Here is a 19,849-nt window from a genome sequence, read left to right as displayed (position 1 = left end):
TTACCGTCATGCTTTAAAAAAAAATAAAAAAATGATAAATTTTGCTATTTATAATCTATAATAATAACTTCTGCATAGTAATCCAACATACTTTCAACATACTTTCACATCTGTCACTCGATGACACTGGAATACCCTTTCAGAATAGTCTAGTGGAAATTAGAACACAAGAAAAACATGTTGTTTTCTTGTGTTTACATAGATGAATGTGGCCATGTTGTAAAAGCACAGCATAGTTACAAGCTTATTGCCACATTAAATTATCATTATAACATGACATTGTTGCCTTCAGTGATTTCCTGAAGATAAATGGCAAAATATAAATGCCCCATTTAAATCCACCAGAGGCTGCTGTTGACTGCCTGCCTGCCTGATTGACTGACTCATAACCCCACCCACCCCCTTCCGTAAACCCAACCAACAGTGTTTTCAAAAGCAATCCAGAAACAGAAAAGCCCTCATGGCCGCCTGATTTTTACCACGTTTTCAAATCTTACCACATTCTAACCCTGTTATTTACTTGTATATTTATTTTTTTGCCTTTTGTTTTTGTTTTACCTGCTTTCTGGAATCGTTCTGTACCGGATTCGAACCCTGTCGTCGTGGTTAACTCTTCTATGTGTCTCAAGTTTGTTGACATACATGGCGAGCTTCTGAGCAAACTGTTAACAGCGGTAAAGCTGTCCACACAGCAAGCAGTCAGCTGGTAGTGCGAAAAGAAACAAGCCATCGGTGGTGTCGTACTGCCCGGTAGCATTCATTTTAAAGCTCAGGCTACATAATTTGCGCTCTCCAGACATGTATACGGGGGTACCTTTTCACAATGAGACTGTGTTGAAATTTCTTTCACGTTCCTACCATATTTTTACTGGTTAAATTGTGGGACACACCTCATAAAAATCCCTTCCATCTGGGTCATGGCACCAATGTAACTCAAATTGCCATGTTCAGCATGAACTTTGGACACTCTGAAAAGGATGTTAAAGACTGCAGTTTTTAGTGCCAGATGCCAGTCTGCCACTTTAGGCCAGGACAGAGAGTTTATGTGTGCAGTTAGCCTCTGTTCTAGTTTCTGAACTATATTCACATCTGTGTAAAAGCAATGCAGTTTCCATTTTGAGAGACACCAATAAGGTGCTTAAAAACCAAATATTTAAAGTCTAAAAATTGCACCTTTAGCAAAATATTTCAGCTTTTCACTGGTGTATCTGGGTCACATTCAAGTCTCCATGTTATGTTTACCTAATATGCAACTTACAGCAATTGTGAGTTCTATTTCAGGAGCCTTTTCACCTTTTACTTTGCAGGAGTGTGATGAGAACATTATTGAAAGCAATATTCATCTTTAATAGCACTAAACATGAATAACACATACTGTGGAAGCATCCATATATGTGCATGCAAAGCCAAGGTTTGGAAATTGAGATTTTCAAATGTATCCGGATTAGTATTTAGGGCCCGATGCCGGCGCAATTGATGACTAGAGCTTTACTTCATACTGTTTCAGCTGAGTCTTGTGCTTCATGTACCTGAAGGGTTGTATTACGATCATGACGAGCGCTCGAGAGCACAGTGTGTGTACAGCACGCTTTGTACTCTGTGTAGAGTCGCATTACAATAGCCGTCCTTACTCAACATCTGATTGTTGGTGATCGAGGATGAAAGGAGATGGCGTGTTTCACTCAAACCCCTTAAATGAAATGCACCAAGAGGCTTATACAGTATAGTGGCAAACAGTGACAACAAGGGTTGGATCCAAGTGCAGCTTTTATTAGAATCGTTAGGAGGGCAAAGGTTCAACAGACGTATGTAACAGACGAATGGTCGAGGCGGGCAGCGAAACAAACAGGGGTCAAAACACGGCTAGAATAGACAGGGAAATGCTTCGTAATGCTCACTTATAGACAAAAAAATTTAGCCTGCTTTTGTGTGTTATCAGGAGGTGAACTGAAACAGGTGCGTGACTGCAGGACATGATGGGGTTCGTAGTTCGGTAGAATAACTGGGGGTGTTCTCCAGGGCAACAGTGCTGGTGATCATAACAACAGTTGTAAACACTCAAAGAAGTCATTTTGAATTCTTATACAAGAAAGCTGATATAACCCTGGATTCAAACCAGGTTTAAGGCTAGTCCTTGAATAAGTTGCATGCATAAGCTGTCTTAAAAATTACATAAAATGAAATAAACAAAAAGTACATTAGTGCCATCCTCTAAGATTTTTTTCATAAATAAAAGCTGCTTAATTACCTAATTTAGTGAAGGCTTAGTTCTGGGTTAATATTAGCCCTGTTTGTGGAACCGGCTCATAAAGTTTTAAAGGTTTGATGAAGTATGGGAATCACTAGCACTTCGGTATGGGGAATTTTAACCACTAGTTTATAGGTTGGTAATTAGCACTTATAAAGCATACATTAATGCCTTATTACTGTTGGCCACACTCTACAAGTCCTAACATTATTCCAACTTAAACTTAACCCTTGTGTACTTTTCAAAATTAATACACTTTCATTATGTTCATGGTTGTTTTTGCCCCATTGACTTCCATTATAATGGCATTTTTTTATTGCAAAGCCATGGCACCAAATAATCATGCATTCTTTATTGTTGGGGTTGTCCCTGTTGGGAAAAGGTAAAATGAGTAATTTTTTTCCGGTTTATCATCAGTTGGCAGCGTTAACCTTTTAGACACCCTGTGCTAAAGTTTATTTTTTGTTTTTTTAAGGTTCTATGGAGTAAAGCAGCACATTATAGCATAAATACACTTACTTTGTTTACTATGTTCTGAGAGCTGAGCTGCTCTTTTTGATTTTCTCCAACATTTCTAGATAAGTGCGCAAATGTCTCAATACTTTATATAGAAGGCAGAAACTAAGCTTTTTTTGCACTGCCGCTGATGATAAACAGTTAAAATTCTAAGTTTAACAATCAAGTATGCATGATTATTTGGTGTCATCATGACTTTCAAAAAATTTATTATATTGAAAGTCAATTGGGCAAAAACAGCAAACAACATAACAAAAGGTAGTCAATTAGAATTTTTTTTCAAAGCATTGTTATTTCAAAGTTGTGGCCAAATCGGAACTCGAATCACCACAAAGTGGATGAAAACTTCTTCAGCATCACACAAGGCTTAAACAAGTATCTTTCTGACTATTAAAGGGCCCCTGTGATACATTATAAAAGGTCAGAAGATTATAGAAGGTTTGGTTTGGCAGAAGTCATAGTTAATAGCAAATGTTTGAGTGTTTATTTAAAGTCTATTTATGACAGTATTGGCTACTAGTAAAGCTACACAATAAGACTCTTCTGTATGGCTGAAATTGGAAAAAAATATGCAAATATAAGCATATACAATATTTACAAATATATACAAATATCAATTATGAATATAAAGTTGAAGTCAGAATTATTAGCCCCCTGTTTACTTTTCCCCTAATTTCTTTTTAACGGAGAGACACTTCTTAAACACATTTTTTAAACATATGAGTTTTAATAACTCATTTATAATAACTGATTTATTTTATCTTTGCCATGTTGACAGTAAACAATATGTTACTAGATATTTTTAAAGACTTTTCTATACAGCTTAAAGTGACATTTAAAGGCTTAATTATTTTAATTAGGCAGGTTTGGGTAATCAAAAATATATAGCTTAAGGGAACTAATAATTTTGTCCTTAAAATGGTGTTTACAAAATTAATAACTGCTTATATTCTAGCCAAAATAAAACAAATAAGATTATCTCCAGAGGAAAAAAATATTATCAGACATTCTGTGAAAATTTCCTTGCTCTGTTAAACATAATTTGGGAAATATTTAAAAAAGAATAAAATCAAAGGGGGGTAATAATTCTGACTTCAACTGTATACAGTATTTCTTGGGCAAAGAAAACGCTATTCAACATTCAGATCTTTTATTCACCTTTGCATGATTTGTGGTTCTGTTAAAAGCTGAAATCCAGTTTTCAGTCCAGTTTCTATGTTTATTCTCGAGCTCTTCTTAAAACTTTTCACTCTTCACATTATTTACTTCTAAGGACTTACAACCTTGTTTCCACTACAAGAATTGCAGGTCTTAATTTGGCGATTTGGACCTGCTTGATCAACCCCATAATTTGTACCCTGCATGCAGACTTGTATTAATTACACTTGTTTATGTGTTACAGGGACTTGAATCCTGATGAAACGTACACCTATCATGTGCTGACAGTGTCTAGAAGAGCTGAGAGTGAACCATCTCCACCTCTCGTCCACCAGCTGGGCTCCCCCTACTGTGGAGATGGACTGATCCAAAAGTCAGTGCGCTCCCTATAATTATACTCTTTATTTTGAGTTGTGACAATAAGATTAGCTTGTTCATGTAACTCTTTTAATGACTTGTTGAAATGTGCATTGCTTTCAGATATCTTGGAGAGGAATGTGATGACATGAACTTTGCTAATGGAGATGGCTGCTCAAACCAGTGCAAGAAAGAGCCGCTGTTCAACTGTGTTGGTATGTTTTTCTCATCTATTGATCGAAAACAAATAGGTCATTTTTACTTTTCTGCATCTCGTACATGCTGTTAGGGGTTTAACTTCGGAAAGGCGACAGTAAAACAGCTTATAATTATAATCATTTGCATCCAAAATTGCAAATTGTACTAAAAAGGGTACATCTGTTGTTTAATTGAATTAATTTTAATTAATTTAATTTAATTTCATTTTATTTTATTTTATTTTATTTTATTTTATTTTATTTTATTTTAATAAAGTAAAATAATTGACAGAAATTTGGTTTGGAATTAACATATAATAAATATCTTTCAGTTTGTGGTTCTTTGCATGTATATTTTTCTCAAGCTATTAATGATGAATTTCTATGTGAAAGGCTATTTGTAACAGTATTGCTATTAGGCTATATAGACTACATCTAAAGCTAGACAAAAAGACACTCCTCTATACTGCTGACACGTTAAAAAAAAAAAAACATTAACATTTAAAGACGTAGTGTTTCTTGGGTAAAGAAAATATCACCTTTGCATTGTTTTTTGGTCCTGTTGTACTACAAAGTGTACATCTGTTTAAAATAAAATAAAATAATTGAAAAAAATAATAAATCCAAAAATAATATAATAAATTAGTAAATTATTGAAAATAAATCAAAAGAAGCAAATGTACATCTGTTTAAAATAAATTTAAATAATTGATTAAATTAAAAATTTATTGAAAATATGATAATTAAAAAACAAGTGCACATCTGTTTAAAGTAAAATAATATAATTAATTAAATTAGAAATTATTGAAAATAAGTAAAAACATAAACAAGTATTTTGTTTATCTGTTTAAAATAAAATAAAATAATTAAATTATAAAATTATAAAAAATAAATTAAAATAATTACTAAAGAAACAAGTGTGGATTTGTTTAAAATAAAATAAATAAATTATAAAACTATTAAAATAATTCCAAAAGAAACAAGTGTACATCTTTTTAAAATAAAATTAAATTAAAATTAAATTAAATAATAAAATTTTAAAATAATTAAAAATAATTAATATATTTACAAAAGAAATAAGTGCTTGTTTAAAATAAAATAATTGATTCTCAATTAAATTAGAAAATTATAGAAAATAATTAAAATATTTACAAAGGAATCAAGTGCACATCTGTTTAAAATAAAATATTTAATTAATTAATCAAATAAATTTTTTTTAATTGAAATATTTACAAAAGAAACAAGTGTACATCTGTGTAAAATGAATAAATTAATTAATTAATATAATTAAAATAACTAATAAAATAATTTAAATAATTTTAAAAAGCAACAAGTGCACATCTGTTTAAAATAAAATAATTAATTAAATTAGAAAATTATTGAAAATAATTAAAATAATTTTTTAAGAAAAATTTAATTTAATTTAATTTAATTTAATTTAATTTAATTTAATTTAATTTAATTTAATTTAATTTAATTTAATTTAATTTAATTTAATTTAATTTAATTTAAACTATGACAAATAAATCATTTAACCTGTTTGCCAGCACTCAAATTTGGGGATTTACACCTACCTAACTTCAGTTTGCGCTACTTTACATTATAACTCAACAAGAAAACATGACAAAAAATAATAAAAAGTATAGTAAAGTGTTGCATGAGTTTGATTGATGCTTTGCTCCAGGAGCGTTTAGCTGTATTGCTCATTACTTCTCAGCGCTCTATTGATGCCAGTTCTGCTCGGTTGCCCAGCCATCAATCTCATGGCTTCAGCCTGTCATCAGTGTCACACAGTGTCCTAGTCTGACAATGTGTGAAAGAGCCAGGAAAGTTCTGTTGTGCTATCCCTTTATTGCGCAAAACTTGTTACCCGCTTGTGATGTTAATGGAGCGCTTTAAGTCGTGAGCTAATCAGTTTTGTCAAAACAATTGGCCGCATAATTACGGACATTTAAGTCCCCTCACAAAAGACTTTACTCTTTGCTGTAGAGCTCTAAGATCTGCCTAACGAGCACTAGTGCAGCTTTGTGGCACTTCCTCCTGTTAGCAGTAATGCGACAATCCCCCCTCTTTTCTTCGAAACGTGTGGACGGAAAGCTGGATTGGAGTTTAAAAAGACAGAGGGAAGAAAGGAAGAGCAGATAAGGAGGGCTTTTTGAAGTTGGGCTGTTGAATGTAGCCAACATTCATCTAGCTGAAGTCTTGTCTGACCTCTAGGACACCTCTGCAAGTCTGAGGTTGCACTAGTACCCGACACTGCTTAATTGGCAGTTCCGCTTTTCTTTTTTCTTTTTTTTTTCCTTTTTTTTTGGAGGTGGTTCAATGAGTTCACACTTCGCCGCCTTAAAGGAACAGCTCACACAAAAATCTAACTGGCTCGAATAAGCAATTGAAACATCACAGGGACGTTATGTTCATAAATGGATCATAGCAAAGATGTAACTTCAGTAATTCAGTACATCAGTGGTTCTCAAACTGTGGTACATGTGCCACCAGTGGTATGCAGGCTTCCTTCTAGTGGTATGTGGAGAAATCGCTGAATAATTAAATTAAAAAAAAGAACACAATTTTAACCCTTTGACAGGTACGATAACACCGATGTGATCAGTAAATTGATTTTAATAGTCAAAACCTTTTATTTTATTTTTAATTTTCTAATGTTTGTTATGTATTTTATCATTTGAAGCTAATTTCCTCCCTATATTTGTTACGGTTGTTGGGGGCGTATCTCATATTTTTATATCCCAATGTTAGACGTAGTGTTTCTTGGGTAAAGAAAATATCACCTTTGCATTGTTTTTTTAGGCCTGTTCTACTAAAAAGTGTACATCTGTATAAAATAAAATAAAATAAAATAAAATAAAATAAAATAAAATAAAATAAAATAAAATAAAATAAAATAAAATAAAATAAAATAAAATAAAATAAAATAAACAAGAAACAAGTGCACATCTGTTTAAAATAAAATAATATAATTATTTAAATTAGAAATTATTGAAAATAAGTAAAAACATAAACAAGTATTATGTTTATCTGTTTAAAATGAGATAAAATAATTAAATTATAAAATGATAAAAAATTAATTAAAATAATTACTAAGTAAACAAGTGTGTGTTTAAAAATAAAATAATTAAATTATTAAAACAAATATTAAAATAATTTCAAAAGAAATAAGTGTACATCTGTTTAAAATAAAATAAATAAAATAAAATAATACAATTAGAAAAGTATTAAAAAATAATTAAAATATTTACAAAAGAAATAAGTGCTTGTTTAAAATAAAGTAATTGATTTCTTAATTAAATTAGGAAATTATAGAAAATAATAAAATATTTACAAAAGAATCAAGTGCACATCTGTTTAAAATAAAATATTTAATTAATTTATCAAATTAGAATTTATCAAATTATAAATATATATATATATATATATATATATATATATATATTTTTTTTTTACAAAAGAAACAAGTGTACATCTATGTAAAACAAATAATTAAATAAATTAATAAATAATTAAAGTAAAAAAAAAGCTGAATAATTAAAGTAAAAAAAAGAACACACTTTTAACCCTTTGACAAGTAAGATAACACCGATGTGATCAGTAATTGATTTTAGTAGTCAAAACCTTTTATTTTATTTTCAATTTTCTAATGTTTGTTATGTATTCTATCTTTTGAAGCTAATTTCCTCCCTATATTTGTTACGGTTGTTGGGGGCGTATCTCATATTTTTATATCCCAATGTTAGACGTAGTGTTTCTTGGGTAAAGAAAATATCACCTTTGCATTGTTTTTTTAGGCCTGTTCTACTAAAAAGTGTACATCTGTATAAAATAAAATAAAATAAAATAAAATAAAATAAAATAAAATAAAATAAAATAAACAAGAAACAAGTGCACATCTGTTTAAAATAAAATAATATAATTATTTAAATTAGAAATTATTGAAAATAAGTAAAAACATAAACAAGTATTATGTTTATCTGTTTAAAATGAGATAAAATAATTAAATTATAAAATGATAAAAAATTAATTAAAATAATTACTAAGTAAACAAGTGTGTGTTTAAAAATAAAATAATTAAATTATTAAAACAAATATTAAAATAATTTCAAAAGAAATAAGTGTACATCTGTTTAAAATAAAATAAATAAAATAAAATAATACAATTAGAAAAGTATTGAAAATAATTAAAATATTTACAAAAGAAATAAGTGCTCGTTTAAAATAAAATAATTGATTTCTTAATTAAATTAAAAAATTATAGAAAATAATAAAATATTTACAAAAGAATCAAGTGCACATCTGTTTAAAATAAAATATTTAATTAATTTATCAAATTAGAAAATTAAAAAATATATATATATGTATACATATATTTACAAAAGAAACAAGTGTACATCTATGTAAAACAAATAATTAAATAAATTAATAAATAATTAAGTAAAAAAAGCTGAATAATTAAAGTAAAAAAAAGAACACACTTTTAACCCTTTGACAAGTACGATAACACCGATGTGATCAGTAATTGATTTTAATAGTCAAAACCTTTTAATTTATTTTCAATTTTCTAATGTTTGTTATGTATTCTATCTTTTGAAGCTAATTTCCTCCCCATATTTGTTACGGTTGTTGGGGGCGTATCTCATATTTTTATATCCCAATGTTGACATATAGTTAAATCACTTGCTTTTCTGACACACATAGCCTACTTTAACGCACTGTAAGCAGATCTAATTTCTAATTTAAATATGTAAATCCAATTCATATATTAAAAATAAGAGTTAATGTTTAGATTTCAAAGATACTCAAGTAAGTCATATGTACATGCAACATCTATTTCAGAATTGATCAAAAAGAGTTTATTTATGAATATGATGGCATATTGCTTTTATTTATGTGGTCCAAGGAACATTTCCAGGTTTTGATGAATAGCTACTATATGTTACTACTTTACATTTAAGCATACCTGTCAACATTGGGATGTGAAAATAAGGGATATGCCCACCATAATAAGGGACTAACCCCCCCACTAAAATTATTAAATATGTTCATTTGGAGCTGTTTCATTGTAAATAAACAGATAAATAGTCAGTAATATATTTTATTATTATTAACAAAAGAAAAAAAATAAATATTTACATTAGCAGCAAATACATCAGCAAACAGTTCAGCTTATTAAAATTAATAGCTATTATAAAGAAATAGAATAAAGCTATCAAATCTCATAAGCCATTTCCTCACTTTATAACGTACACATTCAGCAACCAATGAATCTCTTATTTATTTAGATTTTTTCTTTGATTACATTGAATAACCGGTGTCACTTTACCAATGCACACATCTAACAATATAATGAAGGCATTCGACTGCTTTGCTAACTTTTTATGCTCATTTAAGACGAAATTAGTTGTGCTTGGAAAAAAAAACCCATATATATTATTATTATATACAGATATTATTATTAATAATTATGTGTATATGTCTGTTTAAACATGCACCCAAAACCCAGACTTTCGCTCTGCTTCAAATCGCGTGTACAGAATCCGTTTGGTAAACAGCGTCTATTTATCACTATGAAGCGCGTCAGCTGACAGTCATGCACCATAATATGACTGTTTTGAGGATTGCATAGGAGGGGTGACGACACCTGTAATGAAAAGGAAAGGGAATCGCACCATTTTCATATTTATTTCAAAGTGTTTTCATGCCTAAACAAAGTAAAAGCACAGAACAGACTCACATTTAAGAGCAAGGGGCGGCCCCTGGTGGTTCGGCGGTATAGGTAGCCTATACGGAGGCTCGGCCCTTTAATGTTTCTTGCCACCCTTCAGATAAACACTGAAAATACGGGAGAAATACGGGAAAATATCTTTACGGGATGGTAGCAGGATAGAACTGTAAAATGCGGGAGCATCCCAGGAAAAAACGGGAGGGTTGACAGGTATGCATTTAAGTACAGCAGTTTACTTTTTAAGAACAGTGGCTTTTTTTATTTACTTTTAAAAGCGCATTTTAATTTAAACGTTAAAAACTTTTATTTTTTTATCTGTAAGCACAGTACAGTGTTAATGTTCAAACTATTTTTAATAGTTAAATTGGCTGACAATAATAAATATTTATAATAAGAAGACTTAATCTGCCTGATTGTTGAACTGTGCAGAACTGTAGCTGCTTAATTACGCCTACTACGCTACTGTATTTCAATATCTGGTCATTATGGTGGTACTTTGAGAGACACTTTTTTCTTTTTTTTTGAAGCGGTACTTGATGAAAAAGGTTTGAGAACCACTGCAGTAGAGAATTTAGATTTTATGTTTTGTTTTAAATGCAGTAGGCTGAGTTTTTCATTCCTTCATTTATTTTCCTTTGGCTTTGTCCCTTATTTATCATGGGATGAAACCGCCAACTATTCCAGCATGTGTTTTACGCCCTTCCAGCCACAAGCCAGCATTGCGAAACACCCATACACTCATACACTACGGCCAATTTTAGTTCATCCAATTCCCCTGTAGCGCATATCTTCGGACTGTGGGGGAAACTGGAGCACTCGGAAGAAAAACCCATGCCAACTGGGACTCGAACCAGTGACCTTCTTGCTGTGAGGTGACAGTGCTAACCACTGAGCCACCGTGTCACCCTATACTGTCAGAAATAAAGGTACAGGAGCTGTCACTAGAGCAGTACCTTTTCAGAGTCCACAGTGGTACCTCAAAGGTGCATATTAGTGTCTAAATGTAACTGAACAGTAACCTTTGAGGTTCACTGTACTTAAATGGGCACAGTCACCAAATCTCAAGCCAATAGAGCACCTCTGAGAGGTGGTGGAACGCGAGATTTGCATCATGGTTGTGCAGCCGACAAATCTGCAGCAACTGTGTGATGCTATCTTGTCAATTTGGGCCAAAGTCTCTAAGGAATATTTCCAGTACCTTGTTGAATCTATGCCATGAAGGATTAAGGCAGTTCTGAGAGCAAAAGAGCTACAACCCGGTACTATAGTAGTAGCATGTACCTAATAAAATGGCCAGTGAGTGTGTATGTCTATAAATAGTGTTCCACAATTATTTTTAAGTGTTCACTTATTGTGAAAAAAAATGGAGCTCTCTGCCACACAACATCTCAATTTTTGGTCAGCGACTCAGTCCAAAACAGCGGAATGCTTGAATATCTTGGCTGAGTGTTTTTTGTTTCATTTTGAGTATGTGTGTGTGTGTGTTACTCACAGTTATGTTGAACGATCCCCAAGACAAACCTCAGATCAAGCAGAACGTTCAGAGATCTGTGCTTACATCGAGCCTGCCCTTCTCGATGTTTTCCAGCGCTCTGTTTTTGACTGTGTCACGCGAACCATATACGATAACACAGTATTAATAAAACACTTCCTATGCTTTTTTAGTACAGGAAGTGATGTGACAAGGTGCAGCGTGGATCCTGCTGCCCTTTCACACATAGTAGCTTCCTCCGAATGATGTAGCCGCGGCTGCTGTGCCTATAACTTTACATATGCGTGTCCTTGTTCGTGTTGTTTGGAGCCGCCTGGGGAAAGAGTGTTTGGTTCGATAAGTGCAGATCCCGCAAACATGTTTCCTGCCTGCTGTTCATATTGATTGACACGTCGTAGTTAGACTGAACAGGTGACAGAAGCTGCATGTTCCCTTTGTGTCAGCTCTACTTCTCTATTTTTGCTGACACATCAGGGACTTGACACTCGAAAGGTACACTCAAAAAAAGTGATGTGTTCGCGGTATTTAACTTTTTTGTCAACAGGTTCCACATAACTGCGTTTAATGGCGAATTTCAGACTGCATGATTTTAGCCTAGATTTTGACTCGCCGACAGGTTTTGAGAAATCGACAACAAATGCCTGAAATCACAGGCAAATCGGTGCTCCTGCACGTGAGTGACAATCACACAATGTGAACTTACAAAGATGTGATCTGAGAGAATTGCTGATGAGTCGCCGATGATATCGGGAGCTGTCGGCGATTCAAATCATGCTGTGTGAAATGAGTTTTGTCTGAAAATAACATCAGAGATTTCTTACAGCCAATAAGAGAGCAGCATTCACTAGCATGGGTACCTGCAGGCCAGCGGAAGGCTGGGGGAGAAGTTAAAAAGCGCTCATTTTCGGTTTGTTTGGACCCAAGAAATGGAGGTAAAACTAGTGTAAATTTGGCAGGAGCACCCGTGTGTGTTTGAAGTGTCATCTGAGCAATATCCCAACAGTCTCAAAAAAGAAAGTTGAAGAGAAATTGTTAATTCCCTTTAAACCTAGGTGAGCAAATGTGTACATTTTCTACCCCATTCAAAGCTTCTTTCTCGTTATTGTAGTTAATAACAAAAAACAAAGTTGTCGGCGATACTTCCTATTGTAAAGTCATGCAATGTGAAAGCCCCTGTTGCCGATCTATCATGCAGTGTAAACAAAGCAGCGACCAAACGCTAATCCAGATAGTTGTGCAGTGTGAAACCATCTGTGACATGGCTACTTTGAAAATCCTGCAGTCTGAACGGCATAAGGAACTACGTTAATTTCAATAAACTTACGTTATAAAGTTAATGCAGTGTTGATAAGTTGAGTCAGTGTAACATTCTTAATTTTAATTTAAGGCATTAAGTTATAGAACACTGTAAAAACAGCATGAGTTATGTTCACCCATTAGTTTTTACAAATGTAGGTGGATTCAACATAAAAAATTAAGTTGTCGACGGAAAAAACTCAAGAATTATGTTGATTCCACATTTCCACATTATGTTGATTTCCACATTGGGGAAAAGGGAGGCTTGATGAATAGGAGTCAGTGGGTAAATGTTCATTTTTGGTTGAACTATGCCTTTAATAAATAAAAGACCTTCACCTGATAATGGTTAGTGGGATTTTAATTGAAGCGATCAATTTGCTGGAAGTGTGTCTGGACTGCTGATACATGAAGTACAGTCATAAACGATAATCAATCTGTCACCGTGAATGATGATTTATGGCTGTCCTTATTTGAGAGCCAGTTTAAAAAAAAAAAACAGATCATATATTAACACTGTGAAGTAATGCCAAGTAAAACAATGAGTGCTCTAAACAGCTTTCATGACCAACTAAACAGAATGTCCTGTACTGAGCTAAATTAAATATCAGCTGTTTTGTTTTTATCCCAAAAGGCAGAATTGTTTTTGTTTGGTATAATAAAACTCATTTAAAATGGTAATAAAATAATTAATATATATAATAAATTTAAACAATTGCTTTAATAAAAATGTATCATATTAATTATTATACATTATTACTAAAGCAATTTTAAAAAGTGTTTAGGGATTTTTTTTTAAACAATGAGCTATTCAAATGTATGAAACCTTTGCACCAGCATGTTAACAATTCCACAATTGGAATTGTGGGGGAAAATAATTCATAATTTTTTTAAATAAATTTCATGATTTAATTAACCTTAACTTAACTCAACTTAATTTAACAACTTAACAACTTAGCTTAGCTTTGCTTAACTTAACCTAACTCAACTTAATTTAACAACTTAACAATTAAATTTTATTTTATTTTATTATTTTATTTTATTTTATTTTATTTTATTTTATTTTATTTTATTTTATTTTATTTTATTTTATTTTATTATTAAGCACGTGTGCCTGTTGCAATAGACAATGCATAACAACATCAATAAGATTCTCTTTTCAACTCTCAATAGTGTCAATAAGATGTAGTACTTTTGAGAATAAAGTTCAGAATTTTATTTAATTCATAAGATAAAATAATATAATTATTATGTATATTATACTGATTATGAATTTTTACTAAAGCAATTATTATTATTTAAAAAATAATTTATTTAATAAAATGTTTGAATTAAAATGTAAAATTAAAAATAAAATTAATTTAAAAGTTTGAATTAAGAAATATATATTAATTTTACATTCAGTTTTGACATTTCTGTTTTGTTCTTACAATCTTTGAATTGCATCTTTGATGTGTAAAATATTAACAATGAAATGTTCCACCTAACCTTTATTTATTTATTTTATCACATAAAGCTAAGGACTAAATAAAAGTGCCAGTTCACACACACAAAAAATAATTTGATTCTCTTACCATTAAATATGACCCACAATTCAAAGTGATTTCAATGTTTTCTTGTTTTTTCTTCTGTTAAAGACAAAAGAAGATATTTTGCAAAATACTGGAAACTGCTAGCCATTGACTTTCATATCATTGATTTCATACTATGGAAGTCAATGGCTACCAATTTCTACATTCTTCAATATATCTTCTTTTGTGTTCAACGGAAGAAATAAACCCTTGGAAGCACTTTAGAGTGAGTACATTGTGAGTACTCTCATCCTGGTCTCACAAGAAAAACATAACTATTTTACGTTTTGTCAGTTTAGTGGCGAATTCGTACAAATTCGTACAAGTTCAGTTGTACAAAAATATAAGATTTTAAAAAGCAGTACGATTTTTGTGTACGTTTTTTTCCCTAAACCCAACCATCATTGGGGGATAAGCAAATCGTACTAAATTATACGAATGAGATCATGAGTTAGCCACTAAATCGACTAATTGTCGTAAGATTGTGTTGGTATTTTTACGTAAATTGTCCCTTTAACTTCTACCACAGCATTTGAAATGATATTTTGACGCAATGTTTCAGTGTTAACCTCCTTCTCTGTGTCCTCTGAAGACCAGCCCAGCTTGTGTTACTTCTACGATGGTGACGGTGTGTGCGAGGACTTTGAGCGCGAGGCGAGTGTGAGAGACTGTGGGCTCTACACCCCCAGTGGATTCCTGGATCAGTGGGCCACAGCAGTGGAGGTGTCCAATGAGGAGGCCATTCACTGTCCAGCTGAAGTCGCTGCTGGATATCCTGCCGTCACAAAGGTAAGATCATGGCTTAAAGTTTTAAAATTCTTTCCTGTGAGGGTTGAACTAGAGCTACGACGTAATTCAGTTCAGTTCTATTATTTACTGTAAATAATAAGCTATTATAGGATATAACAGCCAAAACAAAACAAAAAAATCCAATAAAACCAGGTGTTTAACAATTAAAATACTATAGTAATTTATAGTAGAGGAAAATACCTAGCAATAAGCATTCTATTGTATATGTTTACAACTCTTCATTAATGAATTACACTACAAAATGTAGTATCATTAATTACTAATAGTAATTACCATAGTATACTTTAGCCTTTACAACAGTAAACTAATATATATATATATATATATATATATATATATATATATATATATATATATATATATATATATGTATATATATGTGTATATATGTGTATATGTATATATATGTTGTCGTTTATTTATTCATTTAATATTAAATTATTAGATTTTTTACTTTTCATTTTGAACTGCAAATTTGTTAATTTACTTGAGTTTTAATAATTTTATCTTAATTGTATTTTTTATTTTTCTACATTTATTTATTTATATTTTTGTTTCTCCTAAAATTTACATTGTTTTATTTTATTTGTATTGTTTTATGCACACCGGAAAAGTAAAGTTCACTAAAATATTGTACTGACAGGACATTTCTATGTAGTATAGTTGTTTCTGCTGCTTGCAATAGCTCTACAGTGTTGTCGTGGCAACGACTGTAAAACTTCTTCTTGATCTTCTTGTCAATACAATGTGGTTGTTTTATTGGTTTATGTTTTTTTTTTTATCAATATCCTTTTAGTTACTGAATCACATTTAAAAAATCTAAAAAATTTCTGGTACTGTATAATAAATAATTATTACAAAGCCATATTGATTACATTTTTCAACCAATGCATTTAGGATTTTTAGTTTCTGCCCAAAAATTGTCATTTCAGTGAATCCTTAATTGTATATTTTATATAAATTTATTCATTCATTTTTCTTCGGCTTAGTCCCTTTATTCATCAGGGGTCGCCACAGCGAAATGAACCACCAACTAGTCCAGCATATGTTAAACACAGCAGATGCCCTATATGTCATATCTTTGGACTGTGGGAGAATTTGCCCATTATATATATTAATATGATCATTTATTAAATTTATTTATAAAAATGGTTTTCATTTGACGCATTTAGTTAACTATACACTACCTGACAAAAGTCTTGTCGCTTATTCAAATTTTAGGAACAACAAATAATATCTTGACTTCTAGTTGATCATTTGGTATCAGAAGTGGCTTAATAGAAGTAGTAATAATAGAAAGACCTCTAGATTACGCTTATTTTACCACAATATAAAATATGATCATGCCTTGATTTGTAATTATTTTGTTAGGGCAGTACGGTCTGACTTTGCTTAGACAAAAGTCTTGTCACTAAGAATATAAATAATTACAGAAATAATTTACAGTATAGAATAAAAAGTCATGCTGCAGTGAAAAAAGAATAAATATCGTGTATGACTCCCTTGAGCTTGGACCACTGCAGCCATACATCTCTACAATGACTTAAATGACTTATTTAGATGACCATACATCTCTACAATGACTTAAATGACTTATTAATAAAGTCATCTGGAATGGCAAAGAAAGTGTTCTTGCAGGACTCCCAGAGTTCATCAAGATTCTATAGATTCATCTTTAATGTATCCTCCTTCATCTTACCCCAGACATGCTCAATAATGTTCATGTCTGGTGACTGGGCTGGCCAATCTGGAGCACCTTCACCTTCTTTGCTTTCAGGATCTTTGATGTGGAGGCTGAAGTATAAGAAGGAGCGCTATCCTGCTGAAGAATTTGCCCTCCCCTATGGTTTATAATGTAATGGGCAGCACAAATGTCTTAAAGTCTCAGGCTGTTGATGTTGCCGTCCACTCCTCAGAACTCTCACACACACCCATTCTGACACTAACATGATTTTTCCATCACTGATTTCTGTGAGAATCTTGGGTCCATGCGTGTTCCAATAAGTCATCTGCAGTATTTGTGGAGATTGGGATGCAGTTCAACAGATGATTTGTCCTAAAAAAATCGACCTTCTTCTACCCACTTTTTCAAATGATTAACTAGAAGTCTTGTTATTATTTATTGCTCTTACAACTGGGATCGGCGACAACACTTTTGTCAGGATACTTAAATTCAATTAAAATATATTTGTATAGCACTTTTTTTTACAACAATTATAGTTTCAAAGCAGCTTTTTCAAAAGTTATTAGTTATCATCATTTTATTTGTTACTAATAACTTTACTAATTAACTAGTAACTAATGGCTTTTACCCTTAAAATTATATATAAATGTAGTTAACCTGCAGTTATACCAGCTTTGTGATCCAATCAGATGCTCCATATGTCTTTAAAAGCACCTGCAATCGACCCTCAAGTAGTGATGGATGGCTGTGATGCAGCTAAAGGCTAATGTCTGTTTGAAAAACTCCCTTCCCAACTTCCCGTTTCAATAGGAAAACACATAAAACAGAAAAGGAAACTGCTTGTCAGGCCATTGCATGGGGTCTTTCAAGAAGAAAAAGCTGCCATATTTAAACGGCCGGTGGTTATTTATGACCACAAGTAGGGTTTTTTTTGACAACAAACACAGAAAAATCTCAGCTCTAAAACACTACCTTTATTTGCGGATGAAGTCAGACCAAACTGCTATGTTTTGAAACCATAAATGACTGAAAAGCACATTCTGCTAAGCTCTTACCCTTCACACATGGAAGTAGTAAAGAATTGGCTCTTTCTGAGGGACGTCTTTAAAAAAAAAAAAGCTGTGTTGTTTTACTCCCTGGATATTTCAACATGATACATTTGTAATTTTACAGTTTTATTGGCCACGTTTTCCCCCCTCTCGTGATGTTTGTGGAGCGCGAGTCTCCTGCGCCCCCAAATCGTGCAAGCTCCCGAATTAATCATGTCACAAAACTATTCCTATCACGCTGCGCACAACCTAAGGATTTATGGCACTGAGAAATGGCCATTTTTCATAGTTGAGCTTAGAGCTTATTGTTGTGTATTGTGGCTCGTAATGGGAAACTGTGGCACGTAGGTTACAATGACTTTCAAGAGTTTCACCAATACACCTTTGTGTGGAGTTTGAACTGTTTTAGAAGCAACTCAAATTTCAAGTTTAAGGTAAGACAATGCAGGTGAAGAAGGTGAAAAAAGTAAAAGTCGTCACCATTGACGGCTCTCAACCGTTTTCATTTCAGAGCCCACTTCTTTCTCCGATCAGCTTCTCCGATCAATTTTTAAAGGCCCACCTGTCTGGCATGTTCTCTAAAATGTTTGTATGAAATGCTCATTTAAACCTTTATTTAGTAACACACACACACACACACACACACATACACACACACACATATATGAGTTATACATAAGAATTAAGATTCAAAAGCCGCTAAATGCCACTACAGCTGATGCGTCGGCTTTAATGAGGAGACTGTTTTATTCTGCTTCCAATTTTGATTTTAAAATACGGAGTTTGATGAACTGGATGAGGCTGTCCGACTGTCAGTGATTGGCAAATGAAAACATCCCTTACCTCAAAACTCTGTGCATTATAAGAAAAAGACTGCACAATACGATAATAATAATGCATTTTATTTAAAGGCGCCTTTCGTGACACTCAAGGGTACAGTATAGGACAGCTAGATTCAATCAATTCAAACAAACAATCAATTCAATTAGAACAATCAATTCAAATAAAAGCACAATAAAAGTTAATAGAATACAAAACGAACTTTACAAATGCAGTCGGGCTCAAGAGAATAAGCTGGTGTGTTTTGAGTTTGGATTTAAATTGAGAAAGAGAGTCTAAATTACGGAGATCAGGAGGAAGTGAATTCCAAAGCTGAGGAGCAGAGTGGCTGAAGGATCTGCTCCCGATGGTGACAAGGCGGATAGAGGAAACAGTGAGGTCAATGGAAGAAGAAGACCTGAGTGTTCGAGAAGGTGTGGCGATATAAACGAGACTAGCCAGGTATGGAGGAGCAAGATTGTGGATGGCTTTAAAAGTGGGAAGGAGCATTTTATAATTAATTCTGAAAAAGATGGGAAGCCAGTGAAGCTGTTGTAGAATGGCTGTGATGTGAGAGACAGAGGGAGCTTTTGTGTTAACACGGGCTGCAGCGTTTTGTACCAGTTGTAATGTACGAAGAGTTTTTTTAGGGAGGCCAAACAGAGGGGAATTACAGTAGTCTAAACAGGATGTGACTAAACTATGAACAAGAATGGCAGCTGAATGAGGTGTGAGGGAAGGATGTAAACGATTTATATTTCGAAGGTGGAAATAAGCGGACTGGGTAACATTATTAACATGTGCAGTGAATGAAAGGGTGCTGTCGAAGACCCCAGACTCTTAACCTGAAAGAGGGGGGGGGGTAATGACAGAGTCATCTATGGGAATGTGAAAGCTATGTGAATTGTTTAAAGTCGG

General features: G+C 32.5%; 1 protein-coding gene across 4 annotated transcripts in view; it reads left to right on the top strand.

Annotated features, from left to right (window-relative positions):
- Positions 1–19,849, top strand: part of pappab (pregnancy-associated plasma protein A, pappalysin 1b) — a 252,025-nt gene that overhangs the window by 144,653 nt on the left and 87,523 nt on the right. For all 4 annotated transcript variants that reach the window (XM_087251119.2, XM_087251118.2, XM_087251117.1 and 1 more), the window contains 3 exon segments: positions 4,167–4,295; positions 4,403–4,494; positions 15,162–15,358. In XM_087251119.2, the coding sequence (XP_087107245.1) occupies positions 4,167–4,295; positions 4,403–4,494; positions 15,162–15,358 (418 nt within the window).

This window comes from Danio rerio, chromosome 5 (genome assembly GCF_052040795.2).
Source record: "Danio rerio strain M-AB ecotype USA chromosome 5, GRCz13ab, whole genome shotgun sequence".
NCBI classification, from domain to species: Eukaryota; Metazoa; Chordata; class Actinopteri; order Cypriniformes; family Danionidae; genus Danio; species Danio rerio.
The sequence above is the reverse complement of the archived record's forward strand: the minus strand, read 5'-3'. Positions and strand labels throughout refer to the sequence as shown.